A 20,431-nucleotide genomic window follows, 5' to 3' on the forward strand; every position below is an offset into this window, starting at 1 on the left:
GGGAGCGCTGAAACACCCGACACAGCCGCTCCAGAAATGCTGATGGAAAATGCCAGCCTGCCCCGCCAGCCCAGCAGCCTCCCAAGGCCAGCGGCGAGGGGAGACCTTTGACTGTAAGGTCAGCGTGGTTAATCTTTTCCCCGGGTAATTACAGCCGGCTCGGCGGGCCCTTCGAAACAACTGCGGCTTTGCAGCCACCCCTTGCACACCCCGCTCCAGGCTCGGCCCCTCGGGCCAGCCCGCCCCGGGGCGGAGCCCCGCGTTCCCCAAAAGCCGCCGCGGCCGCGGGGAGCGGCGCTGGGATTTGGGAGAGGCCAGGTCGGTACGGCGGGACGGGCGCTCGGGTACGGCTCGGCGGTGAGTGCGGAGGCTGCTGCTGCTGCCCTCAGGTCTTGGAGGGTGGGAGACCATTTTTCGTGTGAAGTTTATACAATCGTTGCCTCGCTAGACCCGAGTCCGTTTAAAATAGTTAAAACTACTAAAAGCTCGAGTATAGTATGTGCTTAGTACGCTAGCGGTGTTTTCAGCCAATATATAATTCCATGTGTGGCTTCTCAAGCCTGTTCCCCGCCGGGGAAATATCGAGCTATTTAAGTGATTTGTTCTTTTATGGAGCTCGGACTTTTCGGTTTAGTCCAGCTGTGGTTAAAAGAAAAAAGATTCTCTTCTGACCTCTGTAGAAAGTGCGTGGCTGAATCTCTGTATCAATTCAACCCAATGTCCTTTAGTGTTGAGTATCCCCTCTGACATCGTTGATACTCAGGGTACGGCAATGTATATTTTTGTAAAGACAATATCTTACTAGTAAAAGTAGAGGCCTTAATATTTTCTATAATGATGGCTTGATTCCCTTTTTAACTAGCTTGCCACTCACTCAGCTGATACAGAATTTTTCTGAGTAGACACTTATTATTTTTATTGATATAGGGAAGAAGTTCTGACTAAGAAGCAAACCAAGAATTTGGAATATAAGCGGGAAATAAGACACCTGAGGTCATGGGGCGGAATTACTGGCTGGTGTGTCTTTTTTATTTTTTATTTTCTGATAAAAACTCTTCCTCTTTGCTCTATTTTTTTCTTCTTCATACTTCTTTCTAAAGTATGGAAATCTAGAAGAAGGGGGCTGGAGGTTAGAAGTTGAATGATTCATATGGTTAGTTTAGCATACTGGCAGGAGATGAGACTTGAAAGCCTTTCAGATGTACCCACCTTGACCTTCACCTTTGGATCTGTCAAAGGAAGAACGTGCTATAAAATTTATGCATTAGGGTATCCTCTTTCTATATTGACACTTCAACTAATATTTGTAAGTCTGCGTGCAAATTGAAAGCTTATTTGACTGTGCTCAGAATTGCACAGAAAAAGTGAGTAGCCTTCATTGCCTAGGCAGAGTGAAATATGAAACAAATAGAAAAAGGATCTATCTTAGTTTTATTAGTGTTGTGGTTTTTGTGATAGATGAAAACTTGTTTTAGTACGTTGGGGTGGCTTAACTGTCAGTTTTGATAAGTTTCTCAGGACTTAAAATCAGGTGTGTAGTGGATAGTGGGCAAACTGAGCTTGGTTTTGTCTCTGTTAATTGAATGATCTGCCATTAATCATGGTAGAACAGGATTATGAGGAGCTTGGCTGGAATTGGCCTCCCTCTGATACAACGTCATACCCATGTGGCTCTGCCTCCTTCATATTGAAAAGCTGGCATGATCTAAGCCTGTGTGTCTAGACCTCTGTAGTGCCCTCTTTTTGGCAGTATAGTGGGGTGACCTTAGATGCCTTTTCCTTTGCTTTTGTTTTGTGGTGTTTTCTGTTTGTTTGCGTTTGTTTGATTTTTTCCTTCATCAGTGGTGTTCTTTGCAGCAGTCTAAAGAGAAACATGGATTTCTGTGCATGTAGCTGTTGAGTATGTGAAATGGTGTGATTTTAGCTTCTTTCTTTTCCTCCTGTGTCAGAAGGCCCAGGTACCCATCATGAAGTAAAGATGATTTAAGGAAAACTAGAGCTGCAGAAACTGTTCAGGCCTGCTGAGTGTCTGCAACTCTAAAAATTTATTTAGTTGCTGGGTTATTGGTGTTTCTAGAGGAAGTGACTAAAGAAGGTTCAGCTGTACAAAACGCAGGTCTACGTAACTGGTGTAATTGTGATATTTTCCAGTTGGGCACTATGGGTGATAAAAGAGGGGATAAGAATAGTGAGTGTAAGTGCCAAGGGAAGTATTTTCAAGTACAATTTTCCCATAAAATTAATTGGCAAAAATAACTGTAGGATGCAATGTTTAGGGGGATATTATAGAAAATGGAGAAGGAAAACTATTTATATTGTGAGGAAAGGAAAAATAAGACGTTGAGACACGTGCTTGCTTTTGGGAAGGGCAATCTTGTATTGGCTGGACTAGTTTGGTTTTAAAGTTCTTACCTCTTTTCTAATACAACTGGATTACATTAACATCTTGCAAAGCATATGCTATAGTTAATTATGAATTGCGGTCACTTTGTCAAATTCACTTAATTGATGCAATATTCATGTAATGTTCACAAGAATGAATATTGTGAATACTGGTAGCAGAAATAGGTCTGAATGGAAGCAAAATGGTGCATGCACCTCTGTTTTCTGTCCGAGTGTACCAGCTTAGCTCATGCTAAATAATGTTGGTAACTGGAAAAAAGGAAGTTCTGTAATGACTGCAGGATGTAGTCAAACTAGTTCGGCTTAGTAAAAATCCTTGGAGACTAATCACTGCAGTGCTTCTTAACATTGTGCCTGGGAGACAAACTGCTTTAACCTTTCATGGTGGGGGGAGTGGTGTCCCAAATACATAGAGGATACTGATTTGAACCCAGATGCCTTTCTAGGATATTCCTGTCTTTCTTCTGATTGTCAAAGGTATTAAATGTTTTTTTTTCTCTTATGTTTTTTTTTAATCTTTACTCATGTTTGAAAGGCCCATTTTAAATGGATCAGGCATAAAGTTTTTACTAATTGTAGGCATGTATATTTATGGCATGTACTTACAGTAGTGTTAAATCTTCCTCTTTCACAGAAAGAGGAACCAATAATGCCAGCACTGAACTGGAAGCCCTTTATCTATGGAGGTTTAGCATCAATCACTGCAGAATGTGGTAAGCTTTTGCTTTAACTCTTGACATGATTTCCTTTACTTGGATAGTCTCTATGTAAAGCAAGTTTGGTTCCATGCTGCCAGTGACACAGCAGTATATGGTGGTCTGCAGCATAAAGCTTTTTGCTTAATGATGACTGAAGAGTTGCTCTGATCTTTGTTGCAATGTCCGAACCCCTTGTATCTGTAAACTCTCATCCCTGGTGAGTTTATTTTTATACATATTTTACCTTGGTGGTTTATTATTTGGTGTTTGTTTGATCTGTTCCTATACAGTAGTCATAAGTAGATACAGCTTCTGCTTTGCTGCAGTAGAAAAGTTGCACCCTTAACTTGTAAACTTTTCTTTTAGCTTTGCTGAGTATCTATGTTGCAGTTAAAGTTTAAATAATCTTTTCTTGAATGTAAGTGGCTGCTTAGATTTGAAGACTTAAATTCAATAGTGAGCAACACAGACTAATTGCTGTAGTGAGACAGTGCATCTGATGTTTTAGGCCTGCTCTAAAGGGAAGCCTAAAATATCGACATCTTTGTAATGTATCTGAAATGCATGTACATGAAAATAAAGTAAATCTGGATTTTCATTGTAGTAGGACATGATTTGGCTTGTGGTGGGCTTGCATGCAAGGTCTGTCTAGTAAAGTAGATGCAGTATAAAATTACACTTAAAACTACTATTTTGTTTTCATAGAGCAGTTCAGGTTGAAAGGTCATCTGGTCCACCCCCCCTGCTTTGAGCAAGAACATTTTCAATTAGATCAGGTTGCTCAAAACCTTGTCCAATCTGACTTTGAATGATTCTAGGGATGGGAAGGATTTCTACTTAGGAAATCTGTGCAAACTTGAGTTTGAAACCTGTCATTATTTGACTTGACTGAATATGGCAAATAATGCCAGAAGCTTTTAAGGAAGACAAAATTCATGAAAGCTTTGCTTGTTTGGTAAGCCTCATTTGAAGAGAGGTAGTTAATCCTGACTCCTGTTAGTGCTTAGGCGAGTATGGAATATTGAGGTGGTGCTTTTTCTGGAGGGATACACTTTCTGAATCCTTTCCTAAGGGGAGGATGGAGAATATGAATCAAACATAACATAGAAGAAGGCTACAGGAAAGCAGTAACAGAAGTAGGTACTGCTGCTATTGCTTTTTCAGATACTAGGCCAGAATCTGTGGAGCATATCCTGTGGAATTTCTTTGCCTCCAGTGATGTCCTCTTCACAGGTGTTGATAGAATACATGTGCAAACTCAGTGCTTGATTGGGATTGCAGAGTCCTGTTCAGTGTGGCTGTTTACAACCAGGAAGTGCTGTGTTGCCTGACAATATAGTGAATATGGAATGTAAACGCAGGACTTAGGCAGGGCCACTGACAGGCGTTCAGAAGAAGGTGATAGAATGTGAATTGCTTCTTTAAAAGAAAGTCTTGGTAAGGAAGGCTTCTTTCCCATGGGATACTTTTATATATTGTGATATATAATAAATGTTGCTGTTTCTTATATGATGTTCTCTGTTGTCTTTGGTTAGTAGGTACTTCATTAATTTTCTCACTGACTTTCCTTTAAGGTACTTTCCCCATTGATCTGACGAAAACACGTCTCCAGGTTCAGGGTCAAGTTAATGATGCCAAATATAAAGAGATCCGCTACCGTGGAATGATGCATGCCCTGGTCAGAATATGCAGAGAAGAAGGACTGAAAGCCTTATACTCCGGGTAAGATTAACTGAGTTGCAGCAATGGCTTATGAACTGTCTATTGTTATAAGAATAAGCCCATTGTATGTGAATTTTTGGGTTTCAGGATTACAAGATATTTGGCTGGTCTTAGCTGGGTCTTCCAACTTCCAGATTTTGATACTTTCAGTGCTGCACACAGCCAGAGCATTTCATGTGTTAAAAAAAAAAAACAAACAGAAAACCCTCAAACAACAAAACCTACATGAAACAAAATAGCTAAACATAAGGTTATTCTCTACAGTGCTGCTATGGTTGTTCCATCTCTCAGTATTAAAATTGAATTTACCTTTGTCTATAAATGAGCATGCTTTTCTTCTTTCATGCAGGATAGTGGGGGAACTACATTTCAGACATGACTGCCAGCTGTTTTATAGATTACAAGTTGGAGCATGGTCTAATAGTAATAATCCCTTCACAGTTCATTCATGTTCTTGCAGGCTATATTTAAAAAAAAAAAAAAACAAAACCCAAAATCTAAAAAATCTCCAAAGCTTGTTTTGTTTATAGTGAGTTTAAATTGTTGATTTAAATGTAGAAACCTTTGTCAGCTAGATATCTCTGCACTAGGAAAAATTTTCTGATGAATTTGAGATCTGGAGCATAAACATTATTGCTGCTTGTTTTTACAGGATTGCACCTGCAATGCTACGGCAAGCTTCATATGGAACTATAAAAATAGGCACTTACCAGAGCTTAAAAAGAATGTTTGTAGAGAATCCAGAAGGTGAGTAGTTATTTTCTGTTTAATTGAGGACTGATTTGCTTGAAGCTGATTGTTTCTATTTGGTGTCTTACTGTAGCATTTGAACAGGTCTACTGAGAAAATATTCCTTATACCAGTTACAACAAAGTTAGCAAGGGTAACTCGTCAGAGCAGGTGTTATGGCTCCTGTAACTGGCACTTTCTGGTTAAATGAGGGGAAGCATATCCTGTCCTAATGCATCTTAAGCTTTGTAAATCTGCAGCTAAAATATTTTTTTGTGAAATAGATGAAACCCTCATGATGAATGTTCTGTGTGGCATTCTTTCGGGAGTCATCTCGTCATCTATTGCCAACCCTACAGATGTCTTAAAGGTAATTATGTAGAGCTTGTCTTTTTAGTTTTTGTTCTCTCCTGAGGTAAAAACAGTGTCCTGATGAATATAGGATTTGTTTTGTAACCCTGTTTATTCTCATCTCTTAGCTTTTGAAAAATCAGTAACATCCTGAATTCTTGGAACCTCTTTTTGGTCCATAATAATCATTTGGAAGTATGCATGAGGAAGGTGAAGGCTGGGGAGGTAGTTAGATCCACATTGAGGGGGGTAGGAAATAACTTTGATGCTGTAGTGTTTGTGTAGAAGCCATGCTGCATATTTTATCTGTACTTCTTGGTAACACTGTTACACTTAGATGGTTCTAGAGCTCAAAATAGGTGATGCTCAATTAAGAAGCAAGAGTTCCACTGAATGCTGTTTGCTACTCTATGATTCCTTAACACTGTAGAGAGGCTTTGCAAACCTGTGTTCCAAGGAAATGGTGTTCCAGCATCAGTCATTTAAAGTGAATTAATAAAACAGCCACCTCTTTAAGGAATCTGTTAGCTTTGTCACAGTCAGTTACTTGAAAGGGTTGATGGTATTTATCTTATAAAACTGGAGCTTATGACTTACACAGCTGCTCCTAATGAAAATGAAGTCAAGAAAACTGTGTTCTTCTGAAACTACTAAAAACCTTAATTAATCCTTCATAGTGCTAGTGTGGTTATGTAGTGGCATTTCAAATATAAGCTTGTATTTCAATTAGCTACTGCCTAAAATTATGTACACTTACCAAGCCACTTGTTGACAACTTGTATTTGGAAGTTACTGTGGTAGGTTCCTAAAGATGTTCTTGTAAATCATGGTTGAAGACCATGGCTCTCAGTGGCTGGAACGTTAATCCTTTTAACCTTTCATTTCAAGATATTCTGTGAGAACACTGTAAAGGACATCCTGCAGAACCCATCTGCCAGTCTTATCTATATGGAGCCATGTACCCATACAGAAATAGAAGTGACCTAATGCAGCTAAGAATTCTACCACATACTTGTTCAAAATTAGCAGCTGCATTTGGATATAGTTAAGGCAAAAGATTGCACTACTGATGTGATCATGTCAGCTCTTGGTTTTATACCCAAAAAGAAATTGACTTTACTACTTGCAATTGTAATTTAATACTTTAATCTAGTTTTACAATTTTATTGGTTATATTTATCTTTTAAAATTGTATCTTCAAATGAATCTCAGATCAGAATGCAAGCTCAAGGTAGAATGATTCAAGGAGGAATGATGGGAAACTTCATACAGATCTACCAAAAGGAAGGCACTAAAGGATTATGGAAGGCAAGTCTTTTTTTAACTGTATCTTACACTTCAACTACACTTTTTTGCTTAGCTGAATGTCATATATTCCTACAGTGTTGTCAGCTCAAATATGGAGGATGTAATGTCTATCATTTGTCACGACTGCATCACTGCTGGTGTCTGTGCTTTTTGGTGAAGGGTTACAGCCAGTCTTGTGTGCGAGGATTAGCTGCTACTTAAAGACAAATGTAGGATGCAATTTGGGTGACTGGCTCTAGGAATAGTTCAACAACCCTTTGCATGACACCTCTCAATCTGTATGCTCTGTCTGTTCTAAAACATATGCTAAAGAACATTTGGAAGCAAAGGAGCTACTGAACATCCCCTCTAGCTCAGGAATTTTCATTTTCAATCTTATGGAATCAATGACAGTATAACAACTGAAGAGCCAAATGGAAAATTGTTTTGGAAGAGCTGGAAAATAGGAATGTTTTTCTATTAGTGTGCTTTTTCTCACAAAGTTTCTTGATCTACAGTTTTCTGTTCATCTTCCTTCATCATCAGTTTTTCAGCTAGCAGCAAAGGAATACTGGTTTTGAGGTTTTAGCTGACTGTTGTTGAAAGAATTGAGGTGTTAAGCAGAGATAGAAAATTGACTTAAAGGACCTGAAGTTGCCATTCTGTGTGGAGAAGTGATTTAGCTGTTATTTGAAATTTGTGTTTTTGGAGCACATACATCTAAGACTTGTACTAATTAGCCTAATTTGAATTTGCAATGTTCTTAGTAGCTGCCTGTAGTGTTTTGCTTTGTATTATAAGAGCTTGGCTTTTCTAACAGTGTGCAAAGGTTGACTTTAAACTTCAGCTATATCCTTTCTTTTCCCAGGGAGTATCATTGACAGCACAGAGAGCTGCTATTGTTGTTGGAGTGGAGCTGCCAGTGTATGACCTTACCAAGAAGCACATAATTATGTCTGGATATATGGGAGATACGGTATATACTCACTTCCTGTAAGTTTGTGTAATTGGTTGTACTCATGTAGCTCATGATTCGTTAGGTCCTGCTACAGGGGAGATGAGTCTTGATTTTTCTATCGTCTGTCTAGTTGTAAATATACTTCTGATGCATGTATAACTTAATGTAATAGCATCTCAAATGGTAGCATGGAAGCTAATTTTATTTAGCATTTGGATTTAGCTTGCTTTTGAAATACGTGAATTTGTTTTGTGGGTGGTCTGAATCATTCAATTGTGTAAATTGAGGTTAGAAGAAATTTACAGTCAAATATTACTCCTAGGGGCACAAACATCTTTTCAAGCATACTGTAGGTAAGGGCTGTATATCAAATCTTCAGAATTACACTTTTATAGTAAATGAAAAGTAAATTTTCACATCCATTAACTGATTTAGTTTTTAACTAAAAACATCTAACAGTCATCATTATTGTTTCCTGGGAAGGGAAAATTCTTGTACATCTGTGTGGTAGATAAGATTTCATTAAATTCTTCTTTTATTAGTTCCAGTTTTCTTTGTGGGTTAGCTGGAGCCCTTGCATCCAACCCAGTTGATGTTGTAAGAACACGCATGATGAATCAGAAAAGCCAACAACATGGGGGGCACTCAACCTACAAGGGCACTTTGGATTGCTTGTTACAGGTAAGTAGTTTGTGTATCATCATAAATAGAAACTGCTGCCACCAAGCAGTGATTTTGCTGGTGAGCTCAGAATTGTTCTGTTTTCCGTAATAACTTAGATATGCATTTTGCCATAATGTTTAAAAGGACTATGCTGTCAGCAATGCACTCAAGTGTGAAAAGTATCTACTGTCTTGACAGAAAGGCAGGAAGAAAGTTAGTGTCTGCTGCAGAACCTTACTTCATTTGGGTGCTTGGATGAGAAGAGGAAGGCTCTCAGCAGCACTCTCTCTTGCTCAACTTCATACTGTATCAGGCTGACAAGAAATTATAATTTCATAGGTCAGTCCTTGAATAAGATCTTCGGGAGCAGATGGTTTTCCATATTGCTTACTGCATAATGGAAAGTCTAGTACAGCCAGAGGCAAGGTCAACCACTGATTTTGAGTACTTTGATTTGATTTCTTAAATCTCTAACTTTGTATGAGGTGAGACCATGATGGCCTTTTACATGGAGAAGAATGGATAGTAAGCTGTTGCTGTCTACCTGTTGAATGAACAGTCCAAGTCACATTGTCCACTGAAGTTTCTTAAGGTCCATAAAGCAAACTGAAATATATCAAGGGACTGCCAAATATTAGCTACAGGTTTACAGACTGGATATTTCAAGGGGCTGCCAAATGTGAACTGCAAGTTTACATCTAATTAAATGTATTTCTTTGTCCTGTCAGACAATAAATTTAAATTAATGTTACAGGACTAAACCACCCCCTTGTCTGGTACAGTTTTGTTTGCTGAGATGCTGTCTGGATTTCTCACTAAAAAAAATTTCAGAAGTCTGTTCTCATGTCTTTTTTTTTTTGTTTTTCCCTAGACATGGAAGAATGAAGGCTTTTTTGCTCTGTATAAAGGGTTTTGGCCAAACTGGTTAAGACTTGGTCCTTGGAATATCATTGTATCCTTTCCACAGGTGTGCAAAACTAAGTTAGCCATACAATAGCAAGTATTGTTTTTTACAGAATTTCTCAGTGTGGGAAGTGTCATATCAGCACAGATATTCCCTTTTTTTAATGAATGGAAAATTGTGCAGTTGACAGGGTTTTTTTTTTAGTCAGCAGCTTCCAGTCAGATTGAATTTGTGATTCACACAGAGTCAATACTGAAATATGAGCTTGCAAAATAATTTTCTGTTCTTCCAATTTCACACCTGTCCATTCCCCTTTGTTATGAGCCTAGTATTAATCAAAGTTGACCAGGTGAATTAGGAAATGGGGGCTATTTCCAGAACTGGGGAAATTGTTGAGAGTTACTGATACAATCTTTTTGTTTATCTCAGTCTCACAATTTTGGTTTCAAGAGCCAGCTGATCAGAGCCCTGGGAAGTTGGGTTGGTTTTTACAGTAAACAAACCTTCTTTAGCCCATCAAAGATAAGTAAAGACTCTTAAGGGCTTTAGCAGTATTGTCCTGCCTCCTCAGTCCTGGGTTTAAGATCCTGAGGAGGAGGGATGGGAAAGTAATTTGTATGACCAGCCTTAAAGCAAGTTCCATTGTTCTGCCTAGTATTGTGTAGAGAAGTGGCCAACCTGCAGCATGGCATAGGAAGGAACAAGGAGTGGAGCACAGTTACACACAGATGCAGCTGACCAGTTTTCACTGCATGAGCATTAAAGTTTTCCTTAATCAGCTGTGCCAGTTCTTTCTGACATATGAACAGCTGAAGAAATTGGATGCCTGACATGCTGAGCTGTGTACAGAATTCTGTTAATGTACTGTCTGAGTTCAGAGCAATGTGCAAGTTGTCTTGAGTGTTTGCTCTTTATTGTCTTGAGCTGCTGGCCAAAGGAAGAGGTCACTGCAAGACTGACTGAGAGGAATCTGGAAGTAATTTCAAGGCAAACTGGCTCCTGTAACCATGGTTTGTGCATGTGATTCAGTGGATGTGTGCACTGTTTTTTCAGACTGAACTTAACATGGTGGAATACCTTCTGTCAACTCTGTTTCAGTGTCCTGATGCAACTTTGTGCATCTGAGTCTCAAAGCATAGTGTTTTATAAGAGTCAAAGAACAGGTTTTTGTCTTCTGTATTTCCATAAAGGAAGGAAAAGAAAAATATTTCTGTAAAGGAAAAAAGTATTTCTGTAAGGGAAGAAAAGCAGAACCAAGGAGCTGGACTTTTCCTGCATTCAGAAATGTATACAATTTGTATATATATTTGTAATAGCTTAAAGCTTCCAGTTAACTGGAAGTGTCACAAGACATCTCTGCCGACTTTCAGGTTGGCAAAATAACTACTGCAGTATAAAATCTGTTTCTGGTTTTGAAGCTTTCCTGTGTTCTAAGTCCTGAAATGTCTGCATAATTTTCTGGGAATAATCCAGCTTCATTAGCAAGTGTGGTTGCTAGAGTTGACAGTTTTTCATAGCTTGAAGAAAGTTGTTTTTTTTTCTTCCAATGTATAATTCTTGATTTCAGCGTAAGTGATTCTTCAACATATTCATATGGAAATTGCAAGTAGGAATGAAGTTCAAACAAGTTCATGCCCATCTGCTGATCTTGCAGAGAAACTTCCCATGCCTCTTCCATTCTTGGGAAGAAGTATTGGTTACTGTCGGTTTGACACGGAGCAGTCAGGCTCTGTCATGTGGGTGCCTATGTGACAAGAACCACCCCCTCCAAAAGTGAATCTAATAAAAAGACTGCTTTCCTTCTTTAAAAAGGCACCCAAGTCCAGAACTAGTGAACACTTTCATATACCAAAGAGGTTTAAGTTGCTGTTACATGCAAGGAAACACTTGACGTAGAAATCAACCTACAGCTTCTATAAATGTTATCTTTAAGCTTAAAAGTATATCAAAACTTCAGGGCCATTAACTCAACAGTTATATCAAGCTTCTTAAGTGCTGTTGTTCAATTCCAGGAAGAAGGAGGATGTGAGATGCAAGTCATAGGATGGATCTTCTGAGTTTGCAGAGAGCAGCAAAGCAGGATCCATAGCTTTGGATTTTTGTGGCCTTAATATTAATATTAATCTTGTGGCCTTAATGTTAATATTTTACACACTTTTCATAGACTGATGCATTCCACTTAAAGAAGTTTTGTTGAGATATCAAAATTCCTATAATCACTTAAAATTACTAATTTTGAATTCACAAATAGGTTTTTTTCAATGCACAAGGCACTTTCTTTCCTAAGGTTGGACATTTTCTATATATAGGGGTATGCTGATGTACAGTGTTTTCCCTTAGAGTTGTTTCTGTGCTTTAATAAAAAAAATTGTAAATATTTTTGTATGCTATGTAAGTGAAGTATATGTTTTACATTTTCAAGCCTATTAAAAGCATTAAAATGTAAAGTGTGATGACTTAGAACTGCTTTCAGTTTTGAAATTTCAAATACTTCCATCTACTTAACAAAGGAAGGCTGTTGCTGGCATTGAACTGTTCCATATTATTGGTTATTTAGCCAAGGCATACTAAAGTTGCTTGTAGTTAAAAGCTTGTGTTCCTGTGACCTGTGGCTGAACAACATGTGCTGTCACCACAGGTTTTTGCTGTTATTTGGCGTATCTTAACAGCAGGACCATTTCCCCCTCTGTTACAGAAACTGGTTGGTCTGAAACAGGTCAATCAGCTTAGCAACAGAGTAAGTTTATCACCCTTGTACCCAGACTGGATTTTTTGAGATTCTGTGTGGTAGGACAAAGGTCATGGACTAACTTGGAGGGGGATGAGGAGTCTGCCAGTTTGGTGTGATGGTGGCTACACTGTACCAGTTAATCTGTGGGGAAGCTGAAGGGGGCTAGCTGGACAAGATGGACTGGAATTGACTGCTAAGCCCCAAAGACAACAAAACAGTCTAGCTCAGACTATGAGCCAGCTGTGCCCAGGTGGCCAAGAAGGCAAATGGCCTCCTGGCTCTGTCAGCAGTAGTGTGGCCAGCAGGAGCCAGGGATTGTCCCTATGTGCTCAGCACTGGTGAAGCTGTGTTTCAAGTGATCTGTCCAGTTCTGGGCCCCACAGTTCCGTGAAGTTTATTGCATTGCTGGAGTGTGACTAGGAGAGGGAAGCAGATCTGGTGAAGGGTCTGGAGCACAAGGCCTGTAAGGAGGAGGTGGGAGACCTGGGGCTGTTCGGCCTGGAGAAAAGGAGGGTCAGGGGTGACTTATCTCTTCTAAACCAGCCTGAGAGTGTGGCCAGGTGCACTTGGACTTTTCTCCCTAAAAAACAGCGACAGGATGAGAGGACAAAACCTCCAGTTCTGCACCAGGGAAGGTTTAGGTTGGGCAGCAGGGGCACTTTCTTCTCAGAACGGGTCATTAGACATTGGCCTGGGCTGCCCAGGGATGCAGTGGTCACCGTCCCTGGAGGTATTTAAAGAATGACTGGACGTGGCACTCAGTGCCATGGTCTAGCGGACACGGTGACGTTCGGTCACGGGCTGGTCTCGACGATGCGAGCCCTTTTCCCGACGGCTCTGTCATCCTGTGGGCACACCTGGGCTTGCGGCGGTGCCGCCGCCCGCGCTCCTCCCAGGCGCCAGGGGGCGCCATCCCGCCCGGCCGTCCCTCATGACGCACTTCTCTGCCCCGTGACGCTGACGCCGCTGCCACGCGACGCGGCGCGGCGCGCTCCGAGCCTCCCCCGGAAGCGCCGCCCCGCTCCCGGCGTTCCGCCGCTCTCCCGGCGCCGCTCCCGGCCCGGCCGCCCGTCCCGCTGCCGGCAGCATGCTGGAGCCGCCGCCCGCGGAGCCGCCGCCCGCGGGCAGGGACGTGCGGGACCGCCTCAGTCTCTGGGACCGCCGCCCGCAGCCCACCGCGCCGCTCAGCGACCGCCAGACCGACTCGGTGCTGGAGCTGAAGGCGGCGGCCGAGAACCTGCCGGTGCCTGCCGAGGTGAGGCGGCGGCGCTGCCCGGCCCGGAGGGGCGGAAGGCGGGAGCGAGGGCGGGACTGGTCGCGGTGCCACGTCGCCAGGCGGACGGGGATGACGGCCCGGACCGGCTGGGCCTGCGGGGCCGCGGCCACTCCCGGTCTTCGGGGGGCTAAGCAGCGTTTTGTGTTCTGGGTCGCGCCCACAGCCGCGTCCCCAGCCTGCCGCCCTCCCTCGGGAGAGCTCGCTCCTCCGGGAGCCTGCCCCAGGAGCCTCACGCCGCCCGCCCGCACTGGCTGGCAGGGCTGTGTAGGCAGCGGTGGGAGCTTTCCCCTGAGAATCCACGGGCTCTATCTGCCTGCCCTCGCTGCTTCCCTCAGTCCGCCTGCATTTGTCCTCTTGAAGTTGGGACCTTTAGTCGCGGAGTTAATTCTTTTGGCCCTCTTAAGTTGATCCTTACCAATGCATAGCTGCTGGCGCCAGCGTTATTTCCTGGTACGAGCTATTTCCTCGAACGAACTGAGGAAAGCCAGGAATAGTGGTAAAAAGCTTAATAATTTGTCAGCACCATAGGGGACATGGTCTTCCACTGTATAAAATTCCAAACACTGACAAGGTGATTATTTATGAACACTTCCTTGTCTGCAAAGGGAGGTGGAACAGAATGTTTGCATTCCTAACTTCACTTTTCAGGAGAGGGTTTGTATTTAAACAGGATGGTAGTGCAAGATACAGTGCCATAAAATCAACAAAGCTTGCTTCAGCAAGAGTGTGAAAGCTCAGAACTGCAAAAGGGAGAGTGTAGAGCAATTCTTTCCTCAAATGCACCTGTTTCATTTAATCCTTCCTGGTTTGTTTTTTTGTGTAAGCAGTATGCAGAAAGTAAATAGTGGCAAGCATCCAAAGTGATTGTAGAATGATGTCCTGTTATCAGAGGATGTTCTTAAGGATCTAAACCAGCTTTGCAGTATGGCAGATACTCTGTTTTCCAGTGGGGACAACAACAAAGCCAAGACATTGAGTTCTTCAGGGAACTGGGACAGTGGTGTCCCAGCTGTCCTGAAACAGCGGGCTCTGATGGATTCACCTTTCCCTCTGTATTAGACATGAGAGAGACCCTGTTTCCCCTGCTGGGCTCAGCCCTGTTTTGGAGAGGCAGGGTAGAGAGGTGTGTGGAAGTTGGACAATGTATGGCAGTCTCTTTTTTCTCAGATAGTTGAAATCCTGATGGTTCTTTTTATTATTAATATTACCAGGCAGGGGATATTTTACTGAGTTGTTTTCTAGAGAGATACCAATTTGTAGTTAAGCAGAGTTTTCTGGTTTTACCCTACTGATGTTCTCAGAAAACATACAGTTCATCATCATGTAATTAAAGAGGATATTATATTAATTAAGTGTATATAACATTATTTGTCTTCTTGAATTAATTTCTTCCATATAGGCTAATTAATAGTCTCTGGACATACTTAAATAGAATTTATCTCAAGTTAATTTTTTCCATGTTTTTCTCACTTAAACAAAATAATTGTGGCTAAAAAATAATTACTGTTCAGCAGAGCTATTCTTTGTCTTCTGAATAAATTATGTTAGCAGTCTTGAATTTTCCTTAAATGTCTGGCAAAAAATCTTGACGGTTCCTGTGTGGTGTTTCTAAATGTATGGATCTGTAGTTGTTGGTGTGATGGCTGGACTCAGTGATCTCAGTGGTTTTTCTAAACTTAATGATTCTGTGATTGTCATGTTGATAGATACAATGTCTGTTGCATTTTTTTCTTCAGAAGTAGATGCCTGTAATTTTCTCATCTTACTGCTTTGGATTGCTTTGTAGTTGAGCTGCACATAGGAATTGTCAGTGAGTTACCTGACCCAAGTTTGTGGTGTTTTGTGAGCAGCTTCCCATTGAGGACTTGTGCAGCCTAACATCGCAGTCGCTGCCTGTTCTGCTGACAGCTGCGGTGCCAGAATCCACAGAGGATGTCCTTTTGAAGGGATTTGCAACACTAGGGATGGAGGATGAAAGGATTGAAACAGCACAGCAGGTAAGTGAATGACCTCCAAGATGCAGTCATCTTCAGAGAATTCTGTTAGTTTCTGTGTGTCTTGCCTAGCTTTTGGTGGGTTTGCTAAATCTTTTGGGCTGTTTTCAAGATGCATTAGGGACAACTTAGGGGGGAAAACATCAGTGGAGTCTTAGCTTTGAAGTGACAGGTACTTTTTACATTTGGAATGGAATCTGATGTGAGAATAAGGTACACCTTCAGTAAAGTGGTGTTGCTCTTGAAGTAGAACAATCCCCACTATCTAATGTGATACCCTTGTTCTTGTGCAAATAAAGCCCGATGAAATTCAGTCTTTCCCATTTTAACTCAGTGAAAGAATAGAACGGAGTATTTTACTTGAAAGGGACCCACAGTGAGGAATTTGTTTCCTAGATCAATAACTGAATTCTGAAACAGAAGCTCATCTTCATTTCATAGATCATAGATTTGATTTTTTTTTAAATTGATTGCATGTGATATCTATATTGTTCACACCATAAAATCTCTTCTAGTTCTTCTCCTGGTTTGCTCAGGTGCAAACACAGATGGATCAAGATGAAGGTGCCAAGTATAGGTACGTGCTCTTCCTCAGTTCTTTTTACTATAAGGAGTTCCACCCTTGAAGGTCTTCATCTTGTCCATTAATGTTAGCACATGTTCACATTCAGCTGGTGGGGAGTGGGGAAATGTGTTAGGGCAGTTGAAGCTTTCCAAAGCTGTCTGCCTGACTCCCAAAGGCCATTGCCCAGGTGACAGAGCAGTTAAAGGGGGATGCTGATTTCCTTCTGAACTGCCCAGTATATTTAGACAGATGGAAATTAGTTTTGGCTTACAGAAGGGGTGTAGACAAAGGCAATCTAAGAGCTTTCCTATGATTTATCAATTGCTGCTGCTGTTGCAGTGGCATACTCTGAGGGCGAGACTGTGTAAGATGAGGCTGGTGGTCATTTCTGTCCTCACCATGTTTGTCATTCTGTACCTGCATTCCCTGCATTCCTTGACACTTTGCTCAACTTCAGTTTTGAGTCTTGCCATTCTCATCTGTTTTTGTGTAACTGACTTTCCCATCAGACTCAGAAGAATCCCTTCCCACTGACTTTGACAGTTACTCCTTAGGAGTCTGAAGTACAGCTGAAAGGCTTATCTAGATCAGCTGGTGGCTTTTATGGAAACTGGCTTCTGTTTTGAGACTTCACAAACTTGCCCTTGGCCACAGAGAGATGCTGCTGTATTCCCACTTCTGTTTTTCCTCTGCTTTTCTTTGGGCTGCTTCTTTCTCTTTTGCTCTGATGTATGCAGTCGTGACATTTCTTAAAAGCAGAGGGTGAGGCATATACTGATCCCGTGATCTGATCATTAGGAACCTAAAAGGAGTAGCAGGCTTGCACTTTGTCACTTGACATGTTCATAATGGTGCACACAGGTGCTCAAGTGTGCCAAGGATGCACATTGGTTTGACTACTAGTCAGTAGACTACTGTCTACAGGAGGCCAAAGGTGCAGGAGGAAAAGAAATAAGTTCTTTGCCTGTTGCATGTGGATACAGGGAATTGTTTTATTTGCAGCTTTTTAAATGGTAAAGTAGAACTCAGAAGTTTTAGCTGACATCCAAGAGTAATTAATTTTTAATATGCTTTAGATAAACTGAATGCTTGACATAACAGCTATCATTTAGAGATTTTGTCTGCATTGAGCCTTAGGCAAATTTGGTGACAGTAAGCACCAGATCTGTTTCCAAGCCTCTTTCAGTCCTCACAGTAAGTTTTGAATCCTCTAGATAATTTCAGCTGCTTCAGGAGAGAAAAATAATTTCTAAATGGATACTGAAAATTATATAGAAGAGACCCAAATTTACACCCCAGTTGGGAGCAAGGCATTAAGGAATTTGGCTGCTTGCAGAAGTCACTGTGTTTGTGCTGCCCATTTAGACAGAATTCACATGCTCCAAGCCAGCTGTGCTGCAAGCTGCTCCTTTCTAGGTAGGCTTGCTGTGAGGAATGTCAGGGAAATGGAGCGACCATGCCATTCTGGTTGTTGTGCACTCCTGCTTGATGGAAGTGATCTCTTATTCCTGGGGAGAGAAAAGTGGTGGCAGGCAGCTGGATTTGCAAATACAGAAAGGGAAGTTTTACTTCTGTTATCTGTTGATTCTCTTTTTTTCTAGACAGATGAGGGATTACTTGTCTGGCTTTCAGGATCAGTGTGATGATATCTTGAATGATGTGAATAGTGCCCTTCAGCACCTGGAGTCACTGCAAAAACAGTATCTTTTTGTGTCCACAAAGACAGGAACGCTGCATGAGGCCTGTGAACAGCTTTTGAAAGAGCAGGTAATCTTAGATGGAAGGATTGCTGGGAACTGCTAAGACATCTTAAATGAAAGTTTCTTTTTCTTGGACTGGGAAAGCATGTGAGCTGTGGTAACAATCCGTCCATTTGCTTTGGACCTAATTTCTTGGGTGTGTTTCACCTGCAACTGGGGTGTCAAGCTCTGCAGTATAAAGTTCAGGATATGCTTTAATGAAGAAAGCTAGCTGAGGGCAGCTTTTGTAACTGAGTCCTGACAAGTGCAAACTGTATTGGAATTAATAATTCATATCGCTTGCAGAAGTATTTTGAGCTGGTTACTGCAAGATCCTTAAAGTTGAGAGCTTATTTCCCAGATACTTTCTTTTTCCTGATGAACTGCTGCAGCAGTGATAGAATGAACATATTTTTTTTATAGTCAGACTGGATAAGAGAGAACTTTTTAAGACTCCATTCCTGAGATACAGGATTTCTGCAATTCTTCATAATATTGGTGGCAGCTCTACTGTTTGTGTGCAGGACTGTGGGATACTGACAAACCTGTAGTATATATTATTTTAAATACACTACTGAAAATATTGTGTCTGGTAAGAGAGCAAGAGACCACTGCTGTATTCTGCATCTTTTGTTGTACTTAATTAGTTGCAAGTCACTTGGAGCTGTTTAACAATGGTGTGTGCTGACAGCTGGAAGGGAGGCTTAATGATACACATGTGTGTATATATATATATATTTATTTTAAGCTACTTGCTAGGTTGATGATTTTCTTTTATTTATTGTTTTTTTAATAGTCAGAACTTGTTGACCTGGCTGAAAACATCCAGCAGAAACTTTCATACTTTAATGAGCTGGAAAACATCAACACTGTAAGTATTGTTTTGTTGTTAGTAGTCTTAGAAAATGAAAGTGTTCCAGTCATTTGAACTTAGTCACCAACAGTAATGTACTTAGGTTCCTTACAATGATGCTTTGTCTTGTTTTCCAAAGAAATTGAATTCCCCTACGCTGTCTGTGAACAGTGAAGGATTCATTCCCATGCTGGCTAAGCTTGATGATTGTATTGCATATATTTCATCACATGTAAGTCATTCTGTATTAATTTTAATTAAATTGTCACAACTATGTGTTCATACTTTTTAATGTTTTTTTCCTAGAAAAAAATTTCTCTGCCAAATACAGAAAGAAGTTAAAGATGGTGCTTTATAGACTTAGGAAATTTTGATTGAATATGCTTGTTATTCTGCTTAATTTTTGTAAAACTTTGCTTTTTGTTTTGTAGCTAGTTATGTGAGTATTTTAAGTTTTGATAAATTTTTGACTTACTATTTCTATTTAAAATGGATTTTCTCTCTTTCTTTCAGCCAAATTTTAAAGACTATCCTGTATATTTAACTAAGTTTAAACAATGCCTTTCTAAAGCTATGCACCTTATCAAGACATACACTGTGAATACACTACAGAACCTCACAACCCAGTTAATGAAAAGGGTAAGGTGAATCAGTAAATGGGAAGTGGACCTGTACTGAAATGTCTTTTATAACTTCACACAGTTCTCTTTTTATTTTTTGAGGGTGGGATGTGTCAGCAGTTTTTAGTGAAAATAGGTCAGTGCTATGGTGTTTGTGTAGGTTGTCCAATACTCAGCCAAATGTGACAGAGACCTAGTGATCCAAAAGATTTAAAAGCAGTAATAATTAAAAAATGATGTAAATTGCAGGAGGCGAAGTTGGAGAATTGAAGTAGGTGAACAGTAAACAAGTGAAGGCCAGGGATGGATGAAGGACTGTGTTAGAGACACCAGATGGCCAGACGGTTTGCTTTCCTTAGCCAGAGTGTACACTGGAGCTCTGAACTGGCTGTTGGTCTGTTGCCAAATGGGGAAGATACACAAGAGAAATAGAGGTACTGTGGTGTTTTGTTTTGGAGATGGTTTGCTTTGGAGACAGAGAGATTGAAGGGAATACTTGAAAAAAGTATGCAGGAGCTGGGTGTTACAGGATGGTAATTGTAAAGCACAACTCTGAGTTCAAGCCAGTATCATTTTAGTATTATGTCCCAGTAAATTTTCTTGGGTGCTCTTGGGCATGTAAATGTTCATTTATTCTGCAGTAGTTTGTGTAGCTGCAGACAACAGCTGTGCCAGGGTCCTATTTAATTTTGCCAGTACTTCTTGTTTCATTTTAAAATGTTGACAATGATGCTAGAGTGTCCCAGGGAAGAGACACCCTGTCCCAGGTGTTCGCTCCCCCTCACTCCCGTGAGATTTAGGATTAAATGTGAGCAGGGAGGTTTTTTGGTCTCATTATAATGTTGATAGTCTCATGCTGCAATAGAGCAGAGGGGAGAGGGGAATGTATCTTCCTACGCACTTTGATTCTTGCTCCGAATAATTGTTGTGCACCCTGT

At 41.0% G+C, this 20,431-nt stretch overlaps 2 protein-coding genes across 2 annotated transcripts in view; both read left to right on the forward strand.

Moving 5' to 3' along the window:
• Positions 1-213: 213 nt before the first annotated feature.
• Positions 214-12,168, forward strand: SLC25A30 (solute carrier family 25 member 30). Its single transcript, XM_058854756.1, has 11 exons — positions 214-357; positions 928-1,017; positions 3,038-3,116; positions 4,676-4,823; positions 5,476-5,570; positions 5,837-5,922; positions 7,116-7,215; positions 8,063-8,183; positions 8,691-8,829; positions 9,683-9,763; positions 10,504-12,168. Exons 2-11 carry the CDS (start codon positions 997-999, stop codon positions 10,543-10,545), a joined length of 912 nt encoding a protein of 303 aa, XP_058710739.1. The 5' UTR covers positions 214-357; positions 928-996; the 3' UTR covers positions 10,546-12,168.
• Positions 12,169-13,383: 1,215 nt separating this feature from the next.
• The window catches only part of COG3 (component of oligomeric golgi complex 3), a 30,343-nt gene continuing 23,295 nt past the window's right edge, over positions 13,384-20,431 (forward strand). Inside the window, exons 1-7 of the mRNA XM_058854735.1 lie at positions 13,384-13,701; positions 15,573-15,719; positions 16,232-16,293; positions 17,883-18,048; positions 18,817-18,891; positions 19,013-19,105; positions 19,387-19,512. Of these exons, the coding sequence (XP_058710718.1) occupies positions 13,534-13,701; positions 15,573-15,719; positions 16,232-16,293; positions 17,883-18,048; positions 18,817-18,891; positions 19,013-19,105; positions 19,387-19,512 (837 nt within the window). The 5' untranslated portion in view covers positions 13,384-13,533. The remainder of the gene's footprint in view (positions 13,702-15,572; positions 15,720-16,231; positions 16,294-17,882; positions 18,049-18,816; positions 18,892-19,012; positions 19,106-19,386; positions 19,513-20,431) is intronic.

The sequence above is a fragment of the Poecile atricapillus genome, chromosome 1 (genome assembly GCF_030490865.1).
Source record: "Poecile atricapillus isolate bPoeAtr1 chromosome 1, bPoeAtr1.hap1, whole genome shotgun sequence".
NCBI lineage: Eukaryota > Metazoa > Chordata > Aves > Passeriformes > Paridae > Poecile > Poecile atricapillus.

Coding starts and splice junctions, on each gene's coding strand:
- SLC25A30 (XM_058854756.1), top strand. CDS start 997: ATGGGGCGGAATTACTGGCTG. Junction 3,117..4,675: donor ATCAATCACTGCAGAATGTG/GTAAGCTTTTGC, acceptor CTTTCCTTTAAG/GTACTTTCCCCATTGATCTG. Junction 5,571..5,836: donor GTTTGTAGAGAATCCAGAAG/GTGAGTAGTTAT, acceptor TTTGTGAAATAG/ATGAAACCCTCATGATGAAT.